We start from the raw sequence: 20,214 nt of genomic DNA on the forward strand, positions 1-20,214 counted from the left end.
GACGTGGCAACAGTAACCCAGGGAGGCGGGGCTAATCTTGTTGTTGTTGTTGCTGTTGGTAACGGTCGCGCCAGCAATGGCTGCTCACTGAAATCATTCATGGATCCTCTACAGCAGACATGATTTGACTGCGTCGCTTCATTTACGGCATATAATGTGCGTTTATTTCACAGACACCCTACATTTAACAGTAGCACATGTAAAATGAAATAGAGTCGCTGAATTTTCTCGCGAGAATATCCTGTGCGCTAGCAGTGATTTGTGTGCATTGTTTTCAGCTAGCGCGTGAGATGTAAGCCAAGCTACCACATCAACAATCACTTATACGAACATACTCATTTTGGCATTTCTGTTATTTTTAGAATCGGAATAAAATTAGAGTTGTTTTATTTGCTTTTAAAACAGCAATGTAGTCGTTTATGTAACGTTAGCTCATGATAGCGGGAATTAAGAGGTGTTCTGTGTTGTCGGTCAAGTTAAATATTACATAATCTGCTTAACAGTAACGTTAGTTCTAGTAAGAGTAATTAAACTAAGTTAAACCTTTTATTGGTGATTGTACCTACATAAGCGAATAAATACTAAAGGTTGAAACACCAGTTTTTCTTTGATTCCATTGTAATGTATGATATTTTATGTTTCAGGATTGTTGTTCCATAATGAAGTTGTCTATAGTTCATCAGAATGCCCGCAGGTGAATAAAGATCACTCATACTTGATATATATCAAATATTTTCTCTGTCACTGATTATCATAGATGCTCTTACATGCAGATTTGTCTGTAAATCTCTGTTTGACAGGTCAAAGTGATGTGAGAGCTAAGACGAAAGCTCGCTTTGACGAGGTGTTGAAGAGATACACAAACCCTCCCTCTGAGAAAAAGAAAGCTAAACAGATTGATGACCAGTCCCAGGAAGTTATTGTGGTTAGTAATAGTGAAAGTAATCTTTATTTAATCAAGAAAAATATCATTGATAGAAGATAATTCACTGTGTAAGTACCCCATTATCTGTTATTTGAACTCCATTCTGTTTTCTTGCAGCTTCAGACCTTGAAGAAGAACCTAGATTTGAGTAAAGACACTGAAGATGATGAAGCTATCCTCCATAACACCTATGATCCAGCTCAGGGCAGTCCTAGGTACACCAAAAACAGGCGAAGAGAGAGAGAGACATCTGAAAAGACCAACATAAACAATGCTGTAAGTGATGAGGAGCCAGCGCTGACCAGCGGGAAAAAGAAAAGCAAAAGGAGGCTACCACAACTACCACCACCCCCTGTTCAAGATGAAGACAACAACGACAGGAGGACTGATTCAGAAATCAATGGAAAACATACTAGGAAGTTTAGGAAAGGGAAGGATAAAAGTGGAAATGATGTCAGTCGACAGAAAGAAGAGACAGAGACGGAAGATGATTATCTACAGGCGTACCAACATCAGATCTCACAGGAGGAAGAGACTTCTGGGAAAAAGACGGCACGGAAGAAAGCTGTCGAGAAGTTTACGGAGAGCCAGGTGCTAAACAATGAGCTTGAGAAGAAAAAGAAGAAAGTGAAATCAAGCAAACATGATGGTGATAGAAGGTAAAAGACCACAGTTATTGCTAGCTATTCTTGGAAGAATTATGTTCCAGATTATTTATTCTTTTTGCAATTCTGTTTGGAGATGCAAGAGCTGTAGAAATATAAATACTTAAGCTTTAACGTGGCCTTAACCAGGGGTTAAGCATAGTGTGAGATGCCTCTTATAGTAAAAGGTAATCTGCATAATGCTTTTTTTTCTTAATTTGGTTTGCCTTTTTGTCTGTAGTCAGACTGAAGTGTCTGTGGAAAACCAGACAGAAAACATCCTGGATGATGTTGTGGAGGAATTCAAGGAGGACACAGTCAAACCCAAAGTGAAGAAGAAAAAGAAACAAAAAGAAGGTGATATGCTGTCTCAATGTCATCACTATTGAACCAACCAACCTTTTTTCGTTCAAACACATCATTCATATTGCATTGAGTATCCACTCTCTTTCATTTAAAGGGATAGTTCACCCAAAAAAATGAAATGTTTCCACAATTTTTCTGAATTCACGTCTAATATGGCTGCAATATCCATGTATTATTTTGCTTGTCACTACCATGGAAACCCAGTAACTCTTAAAAATGTGTGTATATTGTGTTAACTTCATTGTTATTTACATGTGTGATATGTGGGGTTGATTGTGGTTATTAATTTCTGGTTGTAGTGATTGTTGAGGAGGAACAGGCAGAAGAGAAACAAGCCTTTGATGACAGTCTAGTGCTGGGAGTTTATATCCACAGGACAGACAAGCTGAAGACAGACCTGATGGTGTCTCACCCCATGGTCAAAGTTCACGTGGTTGATGAGGTCAATGGACAGTATGTCAAGAAGGAGGACAGGTTTGGATATTACTTTTTATGTTTATTGCCTAAAACCAAAACCTGTTAGAAGCCATTTGGATAAATATGCTAATTTGCTGCATCCGAAATCACATACTGTATAGTAGGTACTACATTTGGTTTGAAACCTACTTTGTAACCATTAAAAAAGTATGTTCTAGTATGTAGTATGAAGGAATATCTGATGTACTACATCCGCCATTTTGTCACTGTCATGTCACCTACGGCATCAGTGGAGCCGATTCATAATGTCGGTGGAAGTAGTAGGTCATCCGGATAGATTTTGCCTACTGTTTTTTGAATACTATGTATTCGGATATACTGTTCTGTTGGTGTACTGTTTTTGCATACTATATAGTAGAGAAGTATCCGATATCAGATGCAGTCATAGTCTTTATACCAAATGTAGTCAAATTTATTCCCAGTGATTTATTCTATTCACAGCCATCGCCATGTTTCATCCTTCTATGAGCAAGAAAGCATTGAGCACATCCTACCCATCATAACTCAACCCTTTGACTTCAAGAAACACAAAATAACAGTTCCAGAGTGGGAGGAACAGATCATCTTCAATGAGCGCTTCGGATATTTCCTACAAGAAGATGATAAGAGTCCGCATGTGATACTGTTTTTTGAGGTTTGTGTCCTTAAATAAGTTTAAAAGTATAATGTCATCCTCTGAGCAAAGAAGGGAATTAATAAAACACTTTATATGATGTTACAGATTCTGGATTTCATCAGTATGGAGGAAGCACGAACAAACATCTCTGTTGACCATCATGAGCGGGGATTCCGGAAGATTGCGTGGGCTTTTTTGAAGGTACCAGCTTTGATTTTACTGTATTCTCCATTACCTTTGGTGTATTTGTTTGGTTATTTTGTTTGTTAGCTCCATCTGTTTTGTTTATTTTATGTAACTGTATCCTTCATTCCACTGAAATCAAGCTCTTCAAATATTTCCCCAAGCTTGTAGGAACCAATGGTGTTTTGAACGTTGACACCAAACTGCGTCTACAGCTTTACTGCCCTCCTCCGCGGGCAAAGAAACTGCCACAAACAGTTGAAGTGTTTCAGTGGTGGTCAAAGTTCCCAAGGAACAAATACGCATCCACCCTCTATGTCACAGTGAAAGGCCTCAAACCACCAGAACATGTAGGTTCACTTTTTATTTATTTAAAAACACCGTGAAAATACAAAAAATTGGTGGTCAATGAAGTTTGTTCTGGTTTGGATTTGTTGCGCAGGTGGACCCCAGTATCCGCTCCATGATGGCTCTACAGCAGGAGCGGGGCAGCACCTCCTACAGTGAGCTCAATACTGAGATGACCAATAAAACCAGCACCCAAATACTGGAGAGCAAATCGCAAACCATGAAGTGGAGCCGCATGCCTGGACAGGTTTTAGATATTTGCTTTATTGGCGTTAATGTTGGGGAGTCAGTAGCTGTGTTTGAGAGTCAGTAGCTGTGTTTGAAATCACCTCCTATACATCAACCCACTAATATAGTCCACTTGAAGGAGTGAATGAAAACGAGTGAGCGAATTCGAACACTGAGTGCGCTATAAGGGCTGTAGCTTTTGCATAGTTTGTGCTTGCTGTTTAATGGTAGTTCCAGTAGTAATGAAAAGATCTATCTTGAACTCTGTCATGGAAACTATGTATAAACCTCAAACAATTAAAAAATGAATATATAGCTGTATGATATTACGCTGTATCCACATTGGACGTCGAATGAAAATGGATGTATGAATGATTCAGCTGCGGACGCCATCTTCTGTTGAGACACAGGAATTAATTTGGCACGACCCTCACATTGTTGTTCACACTGTAGAGAGATACCATATGCAGTTCGATAACGTCCACTATGGTGTATAGGGGGCGATTTCGAACACAGGCAGTAATTCGCTCAATTTGTCTATTTTTCTGGTTGTTTAAACAGGTGTGTCGCATCCCGAATAAGCCAATGCAGTCCTTTCGTGGAGGTCAGATGGGCTGTTTTACTCTGCGTTTCTCCCATGATGGACGCTCACTAGCAGCTGCATGTGCAGATAAAGATTCATTTCCTATCATTAGTAAGTAATTTGTAACACAGTTTCTTTACGTTGCCTTTTGTCTGTACTGTCTTTTATTTTTGCCTACATTTTCTCACAAAAAACATGTACAATTTGGGTAGTTAGTAGACATAAAATAGTTTTAAGTTGAATTTGTGACGATGTACAAACAGAATTTTGCTAATTAATTTATACATTAATTCAGTTTTGTTAAAAGGGGGGTGAAATGCTCATTTTCACTCAATCTCCTGTTAATCTTGAGTACCTATAGAGTAATATTGCATCTTTCATATCTCCAAAAAGTCTTTTGTTTTATTATATTTTTGAAAGAAAGATAGGCTGTACCGAGTCTTTCCGGAAAAAAACGAGCGGCTGGGGGCGGGCCGTGTGGGCGAAGCTAAAGCTGTGCTAACGCGCCGAGCTAACAACACACAGAGACATTTGTTCAACAGTTTTACTCACCATCCGGTTCCAACGCACGACCGCGAACCTTTATCATTGTGACTGCTCGATCCTTAAGCATTAGACGATCTGCAAATCCGTCGATCTGGGCTTTGTTTATAAAACAATCATCGTCGAAATGCAGGGAACAACAGTCTTACACAACTCCGTTTATGCTCAGGAAAACAAACTCCATCCACAGGTTCCTTAACGCTGGGTTCTTTGGGAATCTGTGCAGGGTTGTCTTGCCCTGGCAACCAAAAACCCACTTCTTTGGTGACATTGACTTCCCAAAAGCCGGGCAGGGCGCTTTGATGGTGAACTGCTTTCACTCTCTTGCTCTGTTTTACGAGTGCGCACGCGCCCGCGATCTTACCGGAGAAGTGCCCTTAGAACCCATATAAGGAAATTCCGCTCTATCTTACGTAAGAAAGAGCCATACTCGAAAAAAAACTTTCCGAAACTTGTGACAAACCGGAAGGAGTATTTTTGGAACAAAAATACTCCTTCAAACGTACAACTTAGTTTTTGAAACTTTGTCCATGTTTAGCATGGGAATCCAACTCTTTACCAGTGTAAAAAACTCAGTATGCATGAAATAGCATTTCACCCCCCCTTTAATCTCATATTAATTTAGAGCCTACATGGGCTATTTGAAAAATGTGTGTCACTCCAAATAGTTCATTACCATTAAAAATAAATTAGTGAAGGCAAAAAGCTTGGTGAAAAATCAAGAAATATATGCATGCATATACAGTAGGGGTTACAAGTGATGTCCAACTTGGGAAAATTGGCTATTTTATTTAAACTATTTAAATATTTTTTTAATATTTTATATGCCTGTTGTAAAGCTGTGCCTGTAGCTTAAAATAAGAGTACGCGTTCCACGTTTCAATTGTATTATTTGTCATGACAATGAAATGGAATTAATTGTGTAGATGTCATTTTTGGCCAAGTGGTCATACCAATCTTACACACATTCTTCCCATCCTATAATTCAATAAATCACTATGTGGCAAGTATTAGCTATATTATTAGATATTATTCTGTGGGTTTTAGTGAAAATGGCCAGATGGAAGAAGCTGTCCTCTGCAACCAATGAGGATACTGTTGAAATGGCTAAATCTGGCCAATCGATTTTGGATATTGCTCGTGTGCTGGATATGAATGGTCACAATGTCCACAGAATTATAACCTCAAAACAGCTTCTAAAGACCTGGATGAAGCCTCCAACCTCCAATATCACCTTGAACTGTAAGCCAGTGGCCATAAGAGGCTGGATTGAAAGGTTTTGTACCAGTAAAGAAACCATTTATTAGTTTTATCTACTGCAAAAAACACTTTGCATTTGCTAAAGAACAAGGACTGGAGTGTGGAAGATTGGAGCCGTGTTCTGCAGTCCGACAAGTCAAAATTTAACAACTTAGCATTGTCAGGTAGTGTCAGGTATGTTCATAGGAGACGATTGGAGTGTTTTAATATCAAATGCATGCGACACACCATTTAGCACGGAAAGGGAAACATAATGGTATTGGGCACGCATGTCTGCAGAAGGTGTTGGAAGGATCTACAAAGTTGCTGGCACTTTGAAAATGAACCAATATCTGCTGAACAGAATGTAGCCAAGCAACACATGCAAAGTTGCATGCAATGAAAGTGTTCATGCTCAGCATTTTGAAATCTTAAAGTGGCCTCCTCAGTCTCCTGACTTTGAAGCCATTGAAAGTGATTGCATTGTACTCAATGTATGCTTTATTTCCATTGAGCTTTTTGTTTTATATGGCTTTTTTGTACACAATAAAACCCAAATTTCCCTTTCACATTCATATACATTTTAATGTAATGTTAAACAAAAATAAAAACACGGAAAAATGCTTATGTTATACCTCAAATAATCATTTAACATTTGAATATTTAACAATGAATCTCTGTGTCTTATTTTTAGTATATGATATTCCATCTGGGAAAGTTCTGGCATCCTTTAATGGCCATCTGAGTGTGGTGTATGATCTCTGCTGGTCCAGAGATGATAAAGATTTATTAACTGCATCCTCTGATGGAACAGTAAGGTAAATATAACTTTCTTGCATATATGGAGTTATCCTATAATTTTAAAGTCCAACTGAAATCAAAATTGACCCTATTTACTTTGTTAGCGCATATTACTAGTCTTGTGGTGAAAAATTAATCTGTGCAAATTAATACACAGAAAAAAATTGTTTGCCGTCGTAATGTTTAATCAAAGTCTGAAAAGTTACTTCCGGTCTGGAATGGCGTTCCTTCTCTGATGATGTAGGTTTGACGGCTTGGGTTGGGAAACACTTAACCACTCCCCTCAAACCGTTAGTCTGTAATGAGCAGAGATGGAGAGGAGGAGCGCTAGAGTAAAACCCTGCCCTCTGTTCAATATTCCTTTTCACTGGGAAATACGTCACAACACTGGAGAAAAGTCGTTTGCAACTTCCGGTTCACGCGGACTTTAAGCATCCCATAATTATGCCACAAATGAGTGAAAGTGTGGACCAAAATGTTTTGTTTTCGTCTTTCAGAATGTGGAATGTTGAACGACTGCAGAGTCTTGCACATAAAACTCTTCCTCACCCTTCATTCGTGTACTGCGCCCAGTTCCACCCGCAAGCCCAGAGTCTGGTGGTGACGGGGGGTTACGATGGGGTGCTGCGGGTGTGGGACGTGGACATACAAGACGTGAATGGGCAACTTCTGCAAGAGTTTGACGGACACAAGACTTTCATCAATTCACTGTGTTTTGACCCAGAAGGTACAGAGGAAATTATCGTCATAACTCACTGGATGTGATATTAAAGCTGGGATTTGAGATGTTAGTGATGTGTTGGTCTTCTCACAGGTAGCAGAATGTTTTCTGCAGACAATTCCGGCCTCATTATTGTGTGGGGAACCAAGGTTGTGCCTGGGTCTCGCCGTGCACTGACCAGTCAATGGAGCATTGAGAGGGTAATCAGAGTATCAGTATCAGAGTTCTCAAATACTACCTGGAAGAGCTATATAAATCCCAATTTGAAATCATGATTTGATTTTGAACTTTGCGTTTCTTCGACTTGGTAATGGAGAAAAACTGGGAATCATGTACTAAACGACTGAGGATCACACAATAGCAGACTTTCAAGTCGTTCCGAACTCAACAAACTGACACATGACAAGTTAAACATTATATGTTATAAAATCATCTCAAAATATCATACATGTTTGATATCCTCTAATGGGTGGATTTATAATCTGAAGCTAAGAAAAATCAGTGTGTGCCCATCATAGACTATTCCATTTTCTGCGAAATCTGGCAACTCTGAATGCCAAATATCTGCAGAATGGCTCTAAATTTCGACTACTAGCATAGACTCCTTCAGACTCTAAATCGGGCAAATGTCGAGTAGTGTATTGTCCAGCCTTAAGGGAATGCCAATTCAGTATTTTTCTACAGGAAATTAAAGAGGCAGATCTGAATGGAATATCCATCAACTCGTTAGAGGTGCATCCAAATGGAAGACGACTTTTAATTCATGCCAAAGACAGTGTTTTAAGGGTCATGGATTTGAGAATGTAAGTATCTATCTGTTTATTAATATTTTAATATTTATTTAATAATAAAATGTAATATTATTAAATTCTTAATTTAAATAATTTTTAATTCAGAATTGATAACGTGCACAGATGCATTGCACAGAGTAAGACTATATATGTGTATTAAGAGTAAACGGTCAATTTTAATTTCATGTTGACTTTAAATGTGACTTTAAAAAAAACAAGTCAGTGCACATGCTAATAGTTCTTGATGTTTATGGTACCAGCATGACAGAAAGTAATAAAAGAAACAAAGTGCAAATATATTGAAACAAACAATTGTTTGACCTGTTACAGTTTCGCAGTGAAGAAATACATTGGTGCCACCAACTACAGGGAGAGAATCAACAGCACGTTCACTCCCTGTGGAAGCTTCATCTTTTCCGGCAGTGAAGATGGATTGGCGTATGTGTGGAACTCTGAAACAGGTTTGGAGATTGTTTTGAGGCAATATGGGTCATGTGCAACAAACTTCTGTATTCTGTAAAACAGGTCACATCGCTTCCGGTTAAGGGGTTACTTCACCGATTAGCATTAAGCTTTGTATAAAGTAGAAACCCGGTAGTATTTTCGAATGACCGTGCTTCCCTCCCTCATGTCCCCCTGAGACGAGAGATTTCTGTATTGTGTGTCTGGAAAAAAATAGTCATTTAGCGTCATCAGAGGCTTTTTTGGCCAGAGGCTAGAGACTACAGCCAGTAGTAGGAGCTAGTTCCGCATGTTTTCAACCCGCCCATAGGGGGATCTCACGATAAAACGGCGTCTTTTCAGTTTCGAGTCAACTAGCCTAGTAGTATCATTTCTTCCGATACTGCCCTCTGTAAATGGTAGGCATGGCTTGGGAGTGGCCTTGTAGAGCAGCGAAGCAAGTGCATTCTGGGAGTTGTTGTCTTTCATCCACATGAGCCAAAAATACATTTTCTGGCTTTTCTTAGTCTAGAAGGCACCAACTTCTAAAATAATTTCACATTTCTACTACATAAATGACCCAATTTAAATACACATTCATCTTTCCAGCGGTGAAATATCCCTTTAAGGTCTCGTGTATGTGCTTTGTTTCATATAGAGCTGTTTAACTCTAGATGCCTTTAAAGGAGCTACCAAAGGTGAGCATAACCAATGTCCAATGCATATGCAGATTGATATCTAAAAGTTTTTATTTTATTTTTCTCCTTCTCTCTAACATTCAGATTTCAAAATTGAATAAAACTCTGACAATAAAATTACCTAGCTAGTGTAACGATGGCCAGCTAGTAAGAACTATGTGAGTAAACCTCCAAATTTTCTCCCAACAGCCCAAGCATACATTGAGGCCTATAGAATGGTGCATAAAACAAATTCATAAATCTGTAAATAATCAGCTCTATAGCAGATTCCAAGTGATCAAGGGCTTCCATTTAAACCCATTGCAAGGGTTCCGCCAGTAATGGGCAAGCGTGCAATATAAGCAGTGATGTATATATGTCGAGTGAACAAGATGGAGGGAAGTTAACGAGGGAAAGACATTAAAAAATAACTTAAACGCAGCTCTACTGTGCGAGTAAACCTCACTCCCCTGGGCTCAAGAGGTGCACTAGCGATGGACGCTAGAGGCTGCAATCTTAAGTCAAGTCTTTGTTAGCACACCCGCCTCCCATGCCGGACACGCTAGGTTTCAACCCGCTCGGAGTGGTGCGAGTAGAACCGTTGGGGTTACACTAGGTTAGCTGATTACCTTGAAAGTCCATAGATATTGCCGTCAGTTCATACTTCTCTTAACACTTGCCGACAAGCAGATGCGATGAGACCTGTTTTTGTGTTTGTTCATGTGACATTAGTTTGAATAAAAAAAAAATCCAAGTGGAGGTTGAATTTGAATTTCTCTTGTTCAGGTGACCAGGTCGCCGTTTACTCTGAGCTGTGTTATTCATCTGCAATTCGAGCTGTTGCTTTCCACCCTCATGAGAACATGGTGGCCTTCTGCTCCTTTGGCCAAAACCAGCTCATCCATCTCTATCTGTATGACCAGAAGGGTGAGTCCTCCAAAAAAACACTGATTCAGATACATCACTAGCTATGTTTCCATCCAAAGTTGCGAATTTAACTTCTTTTTTTAAAATCTTTGGGACTTTTTTTGTATACATCATAAATTACTTGCACTTCAGAGCACGTGGACAAAACGCAATACACGTGGTCATGTTATCTTGCGTTCGGAGGTGGATGCCTGCTGTTTGGAAACGCTGATGTTTAAGAGATAATTATATCGAACCGGTCTGATAACAGACTTTGGCTTAAGGCATTTCAGAATGACCAAAGCAACATTTCACATGTTGTGCAATGAGATCCCATTGCCCAGTCACATGACTTTTTTGATGGGCATCAAGGACAATTTTTGGTAAGTGTGTTTCCATTGTAGTTTATGCTCATGTTTTGTTATCTTATAAAAAATGTATCCGCCTCAATTGAGCTCATATGTTTTTATGCACATTTTCTGAATTTATGCGCGTTTTGACATTTCCATCCAGTGTTTTAAAGGTGAACTAAGTAACTTTTTTACCTTAACTGAACAGCTTCGGAGTCATTGGAATGGTTACATTACTTATTTCGGGTTGAATGGTGGTCGTTTCGCACCCCCCTGGTGCCCGTGAGCGGAAAATACGCACTTGCAACTTTTTGTGCTCATATGCAGTGGCTCAGATGGAGGTGGAGAGTTTGAGAGGGGTGAGTCGTTCAGAGAATCTGGACAGTAAGACGGGCAGGAATTCATCAGAGGTCACGACCTTTCAGAACACCTCTGCCACCGGCATGGACCGATTCGCCAGCACAGCTCGTGTGTCCCTAAAGATGCAGCGGGTCAAACAGAAACTAGACTCTGTACTGGTAAAAATGTCATTGATTATATTTAATAAATAATTGATTATTATCAGCATTATAATTTAGTCAATAATCAATCAGTAATACTTTTCTTCCATTTTCTTGCAGGAGCCCCATCGTAGTTCCCCTGGTGTCGATGTGTATGAACAAGGCAAGTGATATTTATGATAATGTTTATTTGACATTAACCCCTTCAGACCTGATTTATTTTTTTATCCACTTAATATTTGCTCTTCTCCAATGTATAAATGAGTCTAAGAAACAAGATTTGTGCCAACTCTTTCTATTAGATGTTTCATGTCCACTACAATGGACTGAAGCAACAGAAAATTCATCATGTTTTAACCATACAGTACTTATGAACTAGAGTTTTAAACACAGTATGTGAACTAGCATTGCAAATTTTGAAAAGAACACACCGTAACAATGAGCAGTGCAATAAGAATGTTAAGAAGTTAGTTTAAAAAAAAGATTCTTGTTGTTGGTTGAATCTGAGTATGTGTGTATATGTCTGTGGGTGTTTGTGTGTCCTTGCTGGTTTTGATAAACATATGATTGTGTGTGTGTTGCTGTTCATTGAGATGGAAATGAAACTCTAAAGTTCTACAACTTAACTTTGAATATTGTCCCTTGATATGATTAAGATTATAATAGGTGCAAGTTGATAAAGTTACCATGAACATAAATTAGCAAATAAAATGTAGCCATGCTGGTCTTATGAGATAAAGTTATGGCTCATATTTTCATTGTGATTGGTTGATCAGTGACCAATCAGGGACCAGGCAGTACTCAAAGCCACGTGATGTCCAATCCAATGTTCACAGGGTCTGAAGGGGCTGAAAATGAGCTGCATTTTTTTTTATCCAATGAATTCTGTTGTAAATTAGGCCGTACACAATTTTTTTTTTTTTTTTAAGGTGGCATGTCTCACCTGGGAAGAAGCCTAGAGGTAAATATTTGATATTTTTTGTACTTGGCTATAAAAGTTGTACTAGCAATATAGCTTTTAGATTTACATTTTAAGACATAAACAGTACTACAGTAGTTTTGGCTGTAGTAACATGAGCCAAAACACATTTATTGCAGAGGGCATGTTTTGTTTGTCTCTTTTAAACTCATTATACAATGATTACAAAATATTTGTAATGATATTGACAGTGAAAATTTTACTAAAAAAAATGTACACCATACCATACAACATGCAGCATCCTGAGCCCTGTGACACTAATCCTCAATAATAGGCTCTTGTTTTTGTGGTTTGTTTCAGGGCCTGACCTCATATCTTCCTCCTCCATCTCTACTGTCCCCTCACTCCAAACTGCAGATGTCCACGTCTCTCGGCGCTCAACTCATTCCACAGGCAACACTCAGCTCACACAACAGTACGTTCTCTACATTATCATATTATATAGGATAACTTAAACATGCATCTTCTTGAAGAGCATGGCACACTGTAGAGAAGAATACACATTTGAGTATTTAGAAAACATTTTAGTTTGTTTCTAAGGTACTTAAAAACCCCATTCAATGACATGTCATGAGTTTTTTAAGCTTTAAGTATTCCTCTCCTTTCACAGGTGGTTACAGTCCTGCTGGGCAGCCCATTAGAAGAGCTCCATCCCTCAAACAACAAAAAGTAAGACACTGTGATCAGTTTTTGTATTACACTACCATTCAAAAGTTTTAAAGAAATGAATACTTTGATTCAGGAAAGATGCATTAAATTGATCAGAAGTTACAGTAAAGACATTTATAATGTTACAAAATATTTCTATTTCAAATAAATGCTGTTCTTTTGAACTTTCTATTTATCAAAGAATCCTGAAAAAATTTAGAAGTTTCCACAAAAAATATTAAGCAGCACAACTGTTTTCAACATTGATGATGATAATAAGAAATGTTTCTTGGGCAGCACATCAGCATATTAGAATGATTTCTGAAGGATCATGTGACACTGAAGACTGGAGTAATGATGCTGAAAATTCAGCTTTGCATCACAGGAATAAATAATTTTTTTAAATAAATTCACATAGAAAACAGTTATTTAAGATTGTCAAATAAATGCAGTCTTGGCTAGCATAATAAACTTTCTTTCAAAAACATAAACCTTTGAAAGATTTGTTTTTTGATATTTTTGGGTTGTTTTTTAGCAGTTTCAGTTAGTATAAAAAATAGAAGTATTTAGCACTTAAGAATAATCCAATTTTGCTTATGAACTATGGAAGAACCTACTCTATTAAATGAAGATTGTGTTAATGTCCACAGAGTTTACTGGATTATGAATTCTCTCAACAAGAAGAGGCAGACTTTGGGCAAATCTATCAGACGGTAAACTTTAATTAGTTTTATTATTTATATCACTATATATGTATGAGTTACTTTGTTAATTTTTTTGTTTATGATCTCTTGAATGAAATCGTCTCTAGGTTGTGTCATTGTATGAGTACAGAGCCAATCGATCGGATGAGCTGTCGATACGCCGCGGTGACGTGATCCATGTGCTGTACAAAGACAACGACAGCTGGTGGTTTGGGCGACTGGTCAGTGGGCAAGAGGGATATTTCCCAGCATCCTATGTGGCCGATGAAGGTACGCAAATGGGGGGGTTTGATAACCAAAAGCACATGTACGATTATTATCTTGTCTAAATCCAATCCAAATGTATCTCCCATAGGGAATTTTGATGAGGAGCTTTCAAGAGCTTTAAATGCACAACCATCACTGTTAGATCAACATGGAGTTGAGCGTGCAACACCAGTCAAGGTAATGACAAATTATCATCATTTCCTCCCATCAAACAGATGAAAAAATTCTTAAAATCTATAATTATGATGATATACTTTGTCCCTGATGTTCCTCCTGCAGCTGTCTGCAGCCATCAGTGCCTCTGGAGAACTGAAGATCATCTCAGAGCTGGATACTGACCCTGAAGCATCCTCAACCATGTATGAATTAAAGGGGACCTATATTATTCCCTTTCACAAAGTCTTGATTTTGACATTCATGTTTGTTCTGTTCTGTTTACCCTAGGGGGGGTTATCGCTGCTTTGGGCAAAGTTACTTTTAAAAGTAATCTGTTACAATATTGCATTACTCCCTATAAAAGTAACTAATTGTGTTAGTTACTTTTTCTCATCTGGGCTTGGCTTGCTTGTTTTTAATAAAAAAAAAAAAACAAGTTCTATTTTTTGCAAAAGGTACTTTCACGCCAAAAGCGAAATTAATATGCTTTAGTCTGAAGGAAATGCAAATTCATGGCTGTACATTTTTGCGATTGGCAATAGCATGTGCATATTTATCTTATTTTCTTCACTCATTTTCTTTATAGAACAAAAAAGAAGAAGAAAAAGGTGAAGCGGAGTGAGGTTCCCTCTGTTCCTCCTCAGGTCCCGTCCTCGGGTCATGAAATGTCTTCCGCATTATCTAGAAGGAGACCCCTCCCCAAACTAGGCCAGGCCAACGGTGCGTTTGAAGCTGAAGGACCGAACTGACGTGACCTGATTTCTAAGACTTACCTCTGTTATGAAGGAACACAATAACGTGTTCCCAAAAGAGTTTATGTGGATCTATCTTTTGTAGTTGGCCTTATTTTAAAATATTTATTTTGTAAATTTGATACATGTAGTTTTACAGGATTGTTTTGTATTGTGTTTATGTAAATACTCAGTTTTTATTTTATTGTTCATGTCATGACGTAACATTTTATTTAAATTAATCTTGAATGTAACAATAACAACTATAATGATAATCATAATGATCTTTTTCAAATAAATGTATTTTTCACACATCACAAAATTAACTATGCCATTTATTTAGCACCAGAGTTAATGAATACAGTTGACTAAATATATTTATGCACTTCTATATGACACATTAATGCAAGATTTTACAACACACCAGGCAATTGTGAAGTAAAAGGGTAAACTTCTGCAGTGTTGGATGGATCTATATTTATACTACAGCTCAAAGAGCACGAGGATCTCATTCCTATGAAAAATACTGTAATAAAAATGTATTTTGTAAAATTGTACGTGTTGAAGTTGTTTCCATCAGGAATATGGCAATGATATGTAAATCTGTAACAGTTGAAATGGGGAACGGGCACAAACTACGGTTAGACGGGTAATCTATGTTAAGTAACATAAAAATACAAATCCCACATTCTTGCATTAGTCCAAAAGATTTATGAAACCAAGATCTCAGAAATAATCCATTGTACTGGTCTCAACTCTGGTGTAAACATCACCTCGTTACAATTATTCATTAAACTTCAATACATACCTCTTTTAAGTCAATCTTCTTACAGGACTTTTAACATTTACTTTGTAAATGTTCACAGATCTCCTGTTTAAAGTTTCAATTGATGTGGGATGGTGTGTCCATCTCAAAATAATACATGTATTTGACCTTCTCTGCGTTCTTCATTTGTCACCATTCTCTCATATTCCACATCACCTGTATTTAGCAGCAATATGATTTAAGCTTGTTCTCCCATTTAAAATATTTTAGCAGCTTATTTCAGGTGATGTCAACCCTGAGATGATCTGTCTTAGGGAGAAGAGGGGATTTTTCTCCTTGAGATGGCATTTCAACCTTTTTGGCCCTTTGTGACCTGAAATAAATAAAATATGATTATGCATAATCAATGTTTTCAGAGTATACCACATTTTACCAGCTGAAAAAGTTATGTGAATATTTTAAAGAATGAATAATGATTTAAAATTATATATTTTAATAATATTTGCTGAATAAATTTAATTAAAAATATACTTACTTGTTTTGTATGTGTTCTATTGTGAAATATATTAACTGTAGGAAGGCCTAAAGAAAGTTAGGGTACACATATTAGCCAATAATATGTACAAAAATGCATACATAACTGATAAACTTTTCAGATAAGAAAAGATAGGTCTATTTTAAAAATGGTCTGTTACGCATTTATTTGCATTTCTTTTGTTCTTACAGCGAGAAAGGCAAGTGCGCCTTGAACTCCTGCGCTCCATTCGAAGTTCAGTGTTTGTGTGATGTATCCTCCGAAGGTCGGCCCAAAGAACATGCTTCAACGTGAAAATGATCATTCAGGTTTAATGACGGAAATATAAAAACTACACTTGAGTAAACACGTGTAAACTTAAATTCAATACATACCCAGCAGACCACACTGCAGAGAACAACCCTGACACCAATCCCAGTGTACTCAAGCTCTCCTCAAAGCCATATTCACTGCAACAACAGGAATGTGTGCATCAAAACAGAGTATATTACAGGTTTGTATTGTAGCATTTTGTTCAGTTTCAGGTAGTGCTGGGAAGTATACCGGTTTCAATTTTGTGTACGATATGCATTTTTCAAACACCGCTATGTCAGCGCCTAACGAACAAGTGCTGCATCTATGCCACAGAGCGCTAAGTGGAGTGTATTGAGAGGGGACTTCTATTAACTGCATATCCTTCTTTCTAATGGTTATAACAACAATAAATCCACACAACTAACTCTTTAATATTGAAAAAATAACATGTAGAGCCCTATGATTTCCACGATGCGAAAAACGCAAACGTAATCCGATCACAAATGGAACTTACTCTTTTAAGCTGCACTTGACAGCGTCAATATTACTTAACAAAATGCTTGCCTATCTCAACCAGGCAAGAAAGTGAAAGCCCCTTATAACCCCCATGGCTCAGCATATGTCACGACATGACTTTGTTGGTATATTCTCTCGAACTATCTCAGTAGCACCTCAATGCAGTACAAAAGATCCGAGGGGAGGAGTCGGATCTCATATAAGGGGTGGAGATTGGTAGGTTTAGGGGTGGGTCTAGGGATCAGGGGGTGGAGTTGGGTAGGTTTAGGTATGTAAGGTGGGAGGAGTTGGATCTAGATCCGACTCCTCCCCCCGGATCTTTTGTACTGCATTGAGGACCATCTCAACTATCTGGCTGGCTCTGCAATAAACCACTAGTGTTACACTGCCTCTGGCGGTCAGTAGGAAAGAAACTGTGATGTTCATTCACAGAAGTAGAACATGCAGACTTAAGATTTCAATAGCAGTCTTTTTAATGTTTAATATTCACAGACACAAGTCCATACTGAAATTTGATTCATTGTACAGCCCTACTTTTGTTTTAATCATCCAAAAATTCTGTGAATTTCTGTGAAAGCATTCTGCTTTATACAGCAGTGAGATATCGTCCTCACAAGCTGTGTCATTGAGCTCCTAAGCCATTTTCAGCAGGTTTGGAATATTATTTCACCAGCATTTGGTGAGTTTGTTTTTCATTTGACGGTTTTTCGTCTGTAACACTGTGCCTCTCGGTTCCTACATTATACTCTGTGCCCCACTGTTCAAACCATCAACCATTGTAAAAATATATTTTGTCTAATTTGAAAGATTTTCGTTGGAATTGCCTGTTGGTTCAACCCGGAGGAATAATATTATTATATATTTTCTTGCTTCATTACCATCACTTGACTCAAAACCTTACGGCACTACCCGAAAGGTTGTTTATGAGTGACTATGGCTCACAGCTCGATTGCCAGGGGTTTCCCACTGACTTGTAAGCTGTGCCCTTATAATCTTCTCCCGGGCAATGGTCATGATATTTGTCCGTCGTGTTTGGGTATTCAACATCTGAGAGAGGCTCTCACGGACCCGTGTCTGTATTGCAGTCTTTTTCCCATTGTCGATTTAGACTCGAATTCAACGGTAAGGCTCAGGGAGATGGATTTAGCCCCTCCACGAGGTCAGAAATGCAGGGCATCTTCAGCAGCCGGCGCTCCCATCTAAGAAGAGGACCACATCGCAAAGTGAAGAACATTCAAGTCCTAAGGAAACTTCACTCTCTAACATGGTTGCTGTGCTGATCAAATGTTTGCTTCATTCACTTCAACCTGTGAAGACAACACAGGAGGATAAGAATGGTCAGAAGCGGGGAGATGTGTGGCTGAATTTTCAATTGGCCTCACAAGATCTGGCCGGCCTAAGCGGTGCTCAAAGACTGCTCGTATGGTAGCATCTATGGCTGAGGCGGACTCCATCGGGGTGAGTCGTGCTCCGGAAATAGAGCAGCATGTCACAGCCTTGGTGGTGTCTCCTGACGAGGCTCTACGAGGTAATATAAGATGTCCCAGTGTGCAATGTGGTCGCACGGATGCAGTGCTAAAAATGGCATATGTGTCTCTCGCCTACGTAACTTGGACAGAAAACACAATTTGTGAGCTACTTATTGCTATGCTGGAAACAACAAATGTTGATCCCTCCATTTCACAGTTCCTTCAAACAGCTCTTCTGGCAAAGCGCCATGTGACCCACGAAAGGGGTAACCTTACAGCCACACTCTAGGCAGCCCGTCGGCAGGTGTGGCTTGCCCAAACATGAAGGAGCAACGTTTCCACCAGCACACGCCACACCTCAGTCACAGCCCCCTCAAAGACCTTGTGTTACTTAGGATGCTCAAGTTTTTTGAGCACCTCATCAACAGTTGCAAAGAGGAACCCGTCAGCATTCCCCCACTGCCAATAAAAGTCGCACACATAAAGCCTGAGGTGCTTGGGCTAGTGGTCAATGGTTTTTCAACTGAGCAGCTTGAGTACTGCAGGAACAACACACTAGACCCCTGGGTTTTTTACGACTCTGAGCAGGGGTTATACTCTGCAGTTTTGACACCCCCCAGATTTTCAAGAATTGTCCTAACTGTTGTCAGGGACGTAGTTTGTTTGAGCCATAGAAAGAATTCATCCCCTCGTTCAGAAGGGGATAACACATATTTTCTTATTCCAAGAAGGATGGTGGTTGCCGCCCAATTCTCAATTTAAGGCAAATTCATTTGTTCCTGAAGGTCCTTCCTTTTTGAACGCTGTGCATAGCTGGCGTTTTTTTCGGCCTGTGGCATGAGACGATTAGTTTGCTAGTATCGACCTGAAAGATGCATACCTTTATGTTCTGATTGCTGTTCATCACAGAAAGTTTCTTCGTTTCAGTTTCCAAAATCAAATCTACCAGTTCAAAATTCTACCTTTTGGGCTGTCCCTTGCTCCTCGCATTTACACAAGATGTGTGAGCGCAGCTCTGTCTCTCTTTGGATGAGAGGTATATGTATTCGGTCTTATCTGGACAACTGCCTTCTTTGTGCCCCCCACAAAACAGAAGGCTGTGCAAGACTCCAGATTACTTTTGAAACCCATTCATAATTTAGGCTTTTCTGTGAACGGAAACAAAACAAAAAACTGTCTGATTCCAACAGACCACGAAATTCGTGACTGAATTTCCAACTAATGTCTGCCGCCCTCTCTCAGAAACCAGCAATGAACATTCTGCAACTCTAGACTCGTTTTAGCATAGCAGTGTCTTTGCAGTACAGAGTGGTCTTACAGCTGATAGGGATGCTAACAGCTGATACAGTGGTGATTCCACTGTGCTTACCTCACCTCAGACCACTGCAGTTATGGAACAATGGTTTGCTGCTGAATCCCACCAGACAATGCCACCAACTGATTGCATACATGCATAGAGACGGTTAGAGTTCCTGACGGCAGGGCTGTCCCTGGGTGTTGTTACCTCTCGGCAGGAGTTGGTCACGACCGATGCTTCCCTCATAGGGTGCTTCAGAGATGAGCACTCACTGTCTGAAACTTTGGACTGGCAAACCTTGGACCCCCAGGAAGGACCCTTTCTCCCAGTTAGAGGGCAGCATCTGGCATCAATATCCAGCTCACATACAGCTTTGGGTCTGTCCACTGAGTTGAACCCTTCTCTAAAGCATTGCGTCTCTGTGGGTCTCCACACCATCTCCAATGTGAGGGCTTCTTCCACACGACACATCTATGCTTTGTGTAAGCTGTTTTCTGCATGGTGTCTGGTACA

The 20,214-nt window shown here is 39.1% G+C and overlaps 2 protein-coding genes across 3 annotated transcripts in view; one reads left to right on the forward strand and one right to left on the reverse strand.

Annotated features, from left to right (window-relative positions):
• On the forward strand, nucleotides 1-15,380 carry ahi1 (Abelson helper integration site 1). Of its 2 annotated transcripts, none has more exons than XM_081347932.1 (27): nucleotides 1-292; nucleotides 645-694; nucleotides 801-925; nucleotides 1,043-1,584; nucleotides 1,811-1,926; nucleotides 2,235-2,409; nucleotides 2,854-3,046; nucleotides 3,134-3,229; nucleotides 3,376-3,561; nucleotides 3,654-3,806; nucleotides 4,349-4,481; nucleotides 6,847-6,970; nucleotides 7,451-7,680; nucleotides 7,768-7,874; nucleotides 8,359-8,477; nucleotides 8,796-8,926; nucleotides 10,370-10,510; nucleotides 11,167-11,357; nucleotides 11,460-11,502; nucleotides 12,269-12,300; nucleotides 12,619-12,733; nucleotides 12,929-12,987; nucleotides 13,617-13,679; nucleotides 13,778-13,940; nucleotides 14,026-14,114; nucleotides 14,217-14,296; nucleotides 14,680-15,380. In XM_081347932.1, exons 2-27 carry the CDS (start codon nucleotides 685-687, stop codon nucleotides 14,840-14,842), a joined length of 3,579 nt encoding a protein of 1,192 aa, XP_081204058.1. In that variant the 5' UTR covers nucleotides 1-292; nucleotides 645-684; the 3' UTR covers nucleotides 14,843-15,380. The 2 variants fall into 2 exon arrangements, with proteins under 2 accessions (XP_081204058.1, XP_081204057.1); XM_081347931.1 differs by having other exon boundaries at nucleotides 1-156.
• Nucleotides 15,142-20,214, reverse strand: part of slc18b1 (solute carrier family 18 member B1) — a 14,140-nt gene continuing 9,067 nt past the window's right edge. The window contains exons 11-14 of the mRNA XM_081347933.1: nucleotides 16,500-16,574; nucleotides 16,315-16,408; nucleotides 16,126-16,172; nucleotides 15,142-15,963 (exon numbers count right to left, since the gene is read on the reverse strand). Coding sequence (XP_081204059.1) covers nucleotides 15,870-15,963; nucleotides 16,126-16,172; nucleotides 16,315-16,408; nucleotides 16,500-16,574 — 310 coding nt within the window. The 3' untranslated portion in view covers nucleotides 15,142-15,869. The remainder of the gene's footprint in view (nucleotides 15,964-16,125; nucleotides 16,173-16,314; nucleotides 16,409-16,499; nucleotides 16,575-20,214) is intronic.

This window comes from Scardinius erythrophthalmus (genome assembly GCF_964197995.2).
Source record: "Scardinius erythrophthalmus genome assembly, chromosome: 19".
NCBI classification, from domain to species: Eukaryota; Metazoa; Chordata; class Actinopteri; order Cypriniformes; family Leuciscidae; genus Scardinius; species Scardinius erythrophthalmus.

What these genes read in the sequence shown, in the direction of transcription:
- ahi1 (XM_081347932.1), top strand. An exon ending in GTCAATGGAGCATTGAGAGG is followed by an intron (nt 7,875 to 8,358) that starts GTAATCAGAGTA and finishes ATTTTTCTACAG; the next exon opens with GAAATTAAAGAGGCAGATCT. An exon ending in TTGGGCAAATCTATCAGACG is followed by an intron (nt 13,680 to 13,777) that starts GTAAACTTTAAT and finishes AATCGTCTCTAG; the next exon opens with GTTGTGTCATTGTATGAGTA.